General features: G+C 48.7%; 1 protein-coding gene across 1 annotated transcript; it reads right to left on the bottom strand.

The window, feature by feature from the left end:
• Nucleotides 1–233: 233 nt before the first annotated feature.
• Nucleotides 234–3,480, bottom strand: LOC101757668 (plant cysteine oxidase 2). The gene is made up of 5 exons (XM_004963112.3): nt 2,904–3,480; nt 2,350–2,471; nt 2,042–2,213; nt 1,727–1,930; nt 234–708 (listed from the first exon to the last, which is right to left on the bottom strand). The coding sequence occupies exons 1-5, from the start codon at nt 3,160–3,162 to the stop codon at nt 572–574; spliced, it is 894 nt and encodes a 297-aa protein (XP_004963169.1). The 5' UTR covers nt 3,163–3,480; the 3' UTR covers nt 234–571.
• Nucleotides 3,481–4,424: the final 944 nt, after the last annotated feature.

Below are 4,424 nucleotides of genomic sequence, written 5' to 3'. Positions count from 1 at the left end.
TCCACACCTTGTTAGGTGTCATTTCCGTTCAGATGTCAGGACTCAGTTTGTGAGGGGACCTACTGTATGAAAATTTGAACTTTGACAATAGTTCATCACAGGGTAAAAACAGTCAAACAGTTGAAAATGATGTCTACATTTTATATTTGTAGAATGTGTTTTCTCTGACTTCTTCTGGCTTGCATTTTATAATTCACGGTTCAGATTTCAGAATTCACAGCATGGAAAGCTACTTGAAATAAACAGTCAATTCCGAACACTAAAGAGATATAGAAACGAAATTTAATCTGTGGATGATCTATGTATTAACTAAGAACCAAGAACAGGAAACATCCATTTAAAAAGAAGAAAACGAAGCATAGGCCAGGAAAACATCTAACAACAACAACGCCGCGTGCACAGAGGCAAGCAAGCATTCTGTTTCTCGCCAACTGGTGGGAGTCTGTCTGCGAAGGCTCATGGCTTGCTGCTAGTGCTATTCACAAGGTCAGGAACTCAGGATGATCCTGCCATGATCAGTTGGACATCAGTTAGGTACAGTACAGCTACAACCGGAGAGAGCGGGCGTCGGTCACTTGTCAGAGATCGGCGGGCCGCCGTAGTGGACGCTGCACATCTTCAGCTCCCTCGGCATGTCGATCTCCTTTAGCCATGCCAGATGGCCTTGATCTTGCTCCACGCTGGCGAGGTCAGTGGTGCCGTCTGCCGCTGCAAGCAGAAACACAAAACAAGCTTCTGTGAGCCTCAATACAGTTGCGAGAACTCAATACACAGCTGGTAATAATTACACGAAAATAGTGACAGTAACATCCAATGAGCAACTGAATTCAATTTCCAGGTTTGCCTTTATTCAATTAGCACAAACAAGCAGCATTGCAAGATACACGGTATTGCAGTTCATGTGTCTAATGTCTTAAGGGTGAAGCTAGATTAAGGGGGTGTTTGGATACGAGGTGCTAAACTTTAATAGTGTCACATCGAATGTTCGGATCCTAATTAGAAAAATTAAACATAAGCTAATTATAAAATTAATTGCAGAACCCTGTGCTAATTCGCGAGACGAATCTATTAAGCCTAATTAATTCACCATTAGCAAATGGTTACTGTAGCACCACATTATCAAATCATGGACTGATTAGGCTTAATAGATTCGTCTCGCGAATTACACTCCAACTGTGCAATTAGTTTTGTAATCAGTCTATATTTAATACTTCTAATTAGCATCCAAACATCCGATGTGACAGGTGTTAAACTTTAATAGGGTGGAGCCAAACAGGCCCTAATTTATACAGGAGGTTCCAACTGGCACATGAGCGCGAAACTGTGTGCTTAAACCGCTGATCACGTGCCCAGGTTGTGAGATGGACTGTACCTGAGTTCTTAAACAAAGCCATCTGCATGTTGTTATTTAACTAGCAGAAACCTTTCCCTATCCGGTGGGCTGCTCCATGAGAAACAACTGTTTTTGATAAACTATGATTAACTACATGATTGCAGATCATGCCTAAACCGTCCACAGTTTTGTGATTAAACAAGTACAGAAATATCTAGCATTGTGCATGTTGTCAATACTATAAATACCTCAACCACCAACTTGGCTTTTGAATATAGTTGATGACGGGACAAGCCTTTCAAGTGCCAATATGGTACATTTGTCGAAATTAAGAGGTAGTAATGAATGCTGAAAGCATTCAGATTTCAGAGGTAAAAAGATGTGGCTACTTACTCGAATGGTGTGTATATGGAATATCAGTGTAGTATGTGCAATCCCTATCCTCTTCTATGGAGTACGGGGGGCCAAGAATGTCGAGGATTGCACAAGGCGCAATGGCGGTAAATCGATGCATGTTTCCTCCCGTCGTCGGATACAGGACTGAGGTGTCACACGGCGCTGTAAAAACACCATCCACCACCAGTTTTGCCAATCTCACTGCAAAGCAAACCTTTAACATTAGAAGCTTTGCACTATATATGGAGGGTGGATGACAGTAAAGATAAAGCAAAACTGATGACAAAATATATAGACTGATCAAAAGCTTACATTGATCATCAGCTGAAGATGAACAGCTGCTCGCTGACGGATCAGAATCAGCATCAACCCAGTCATATGACTTGATATGCATGGATCCGAGGAGCAGCTTGCTGAATACCGTCATTCCAGGGTGATTGTGGAGAGGGATGACTGCATTCTGCGGCAAAAATAAGATAACCATCTGCCAAGCAAAGCACGGACATCAGTAAGAACAAGTCTGGCTTCAGCTAAGAACCCTAGACATCGCATATTCGCATGGACAACTTATTGATCAGATTTACACTCAAGAGTTAATTTCCACAGCACGGCATGCTTACCGAAAAATTTGGGCATTTGTATATTGTCGTGTGCGTAATGGTGGGGGTTCCTTGAGCGGCATCTCTAGCCCTGAAGAACTTGAGATCTGGGCTTAGGCCGACATCTTCCGGCTTCATCCTGTCTGCAAACATTATCACCGGCGATTCAAATTCAGTAAATCCATGAACAGGACATAATATACATATGCTGAGGCAGAGACTCTTATGCATGCTTCCTACGACAAGATGGCTTGAATGAAAATTTTGCTAGTCTCCTGCGTTTCACCAAACACGCTAAGCAGCAACAATCAGGACACTGCAGGGTAAAACCAGAAGGAAAAAAACATGTGTGTTCCTGCAAACAATTCCGGTTTAATCTGTTCCTGCTCACACGAACCCGTGTAACTAACGAACTTTCGAGAGTGGGTTATCGCACCATGCTTCAAAATTCAGGAAATTTTGGGGAACTTTTTGACACGCTGAACTGGCTACTACTCATATCTTTGAATCACATACACGAACAGAGGAATGCAGAGCAGCAGAAGTAAGTAGTGGTGTGAGTAGAGATAACGCACCGAGCATGTCGCGGAGCAGTCGGACCTCGTCGGGCCTGGGCACGGTGCCGGGCCCCCTGAAGACGTCGCGGCAGGCCTGGAAGAGGCGCTGCACGGCGGCCGCGTCCGCCTGCACCCGCCTCCTCCTCCCGCGCCGCGCCACCCCGGGCCGCCTCACCCCCGCCGGCTCCGCCGCCACCCGCCGCCGCTTGGCCGTGCGCTCCCCGGCAGCCGTGCCGGCGGGCTTCGCCACCTCCACTCCCCCAGCAACCACCTTCATCGATCAACCACCGTACCAACAGGCCGGTGATATTAATTATCTCGCAGGGAAAAAAAGCGATCCTTTGGCGCGATAACGGCGAGGAATCGGAGAAAGGAGAGGCGATAAGGACGCGGTGCGAGGAAGAAGAAGGGAAGCGGCAGTCGTGGGGAAGAAAAAAGGGCCGGCAGCGCGCTGCTATAAGCAGCGACAGCAGCGGCTGGAGGAGGAGGAGGACGGGGCAGAGGAGGTGGTGGTAGCAAAACCGTGGGCTGTGCCATCAGGAAGGCAAGGGGGTCTGGACCGAGGCAGGCAAGCGAGCCCATCGACTCGCTCGATCGGGAGGGGTGGGGAAGAGGCTGTGGGTGTCGCGGCCGCCGATTCGGGTTGGGGGGGAGGCGGAAAGCGATGCGCGGCGGCAGCAAAACCGACGGCGGCGTGGGAGGGTGGCAGGCGGGATCCGGTCGGTTGGGTACACGGTTTCGTTATCCGCACCGGTGAGGCCGACGCGTGGGCCCGCGCGCCACGGCTGACTTCGGCCTGCTGCTTCTTCCGGACGTCAGGTGACGACGGGATTTATTTTGGTGGGTTTTGTTTTTTTTCCCAGCTTGGGTAATGAACCGTGACGTCACGTTCATCAGAGTAGTGTCCACGTTCATCCATCCATGCCTAGAGTGGCACGTACGTGACGATGTTGAGACTCGAGAGGTTGCAATGCAATGTAATGCAATGCCACCTTTTTTTTTCTTCCTTTTCTCCTCCCCCTTGGTTGGAAATTTCCACGTTCTGTCTGCCACTCTCACTACCTCTGAATCTCTGATGAAGTATCGAGGCTTCATGCAGCAGCAGTTCCTGTGTGGTGCAGGCAAAACAAAACGTGGGGGGTCCTTGAGCCAGGTGTCGGCCAGTAACCACACCCCGAGGAGACCGTCTCCACTCTCTAGAAAGAGTAGGACCGTACCACTTGGCTCGGAAAGGAAGAAGCAAAGCATGATCGATCCGCCTGTTTGTTCCCAAACAGTGGGCACGGTATCCGTTCAGGCTTGAGATATTTTCCCGGGCCTGCCGGAAAAGGCAGCATGGGTTTATTGGAGATGCTTGATGCTTTGCAGTCCAACTGTCCAAGCTCCTTCCTAGCAGTACTTCTTTATAATGAAAAAAAAGAGAGAAGAAGAGCTCCTTCCCACTGTGCGTGCAGTACTGTGTGTGATGGTGATCCGCAGAAAGGGCTCCTTGAATTGTTAAAGCCGGCCCGGGCGGGCCCCACGCGGCAGCCCCTTGCT

The sequence above is a fragment of the Setaria italica genome, chromosome III (genome assembly GCF_000263155.2).
Source record: "Setaria italica strain Yugu1 chromosome III, Setaria_italica_v2.0, whole genome shotgun sequence".
NCBI lineage: Eukaryota > Viridiplantae > Streptophyta > Magnoliopsida > Poales > Poaceae > Setaria > Setaria italica.
Note: the sequence above shows the minus strand (reverse complement) of the source record. Positions and strands in the feature narration are given on the sequence as shown.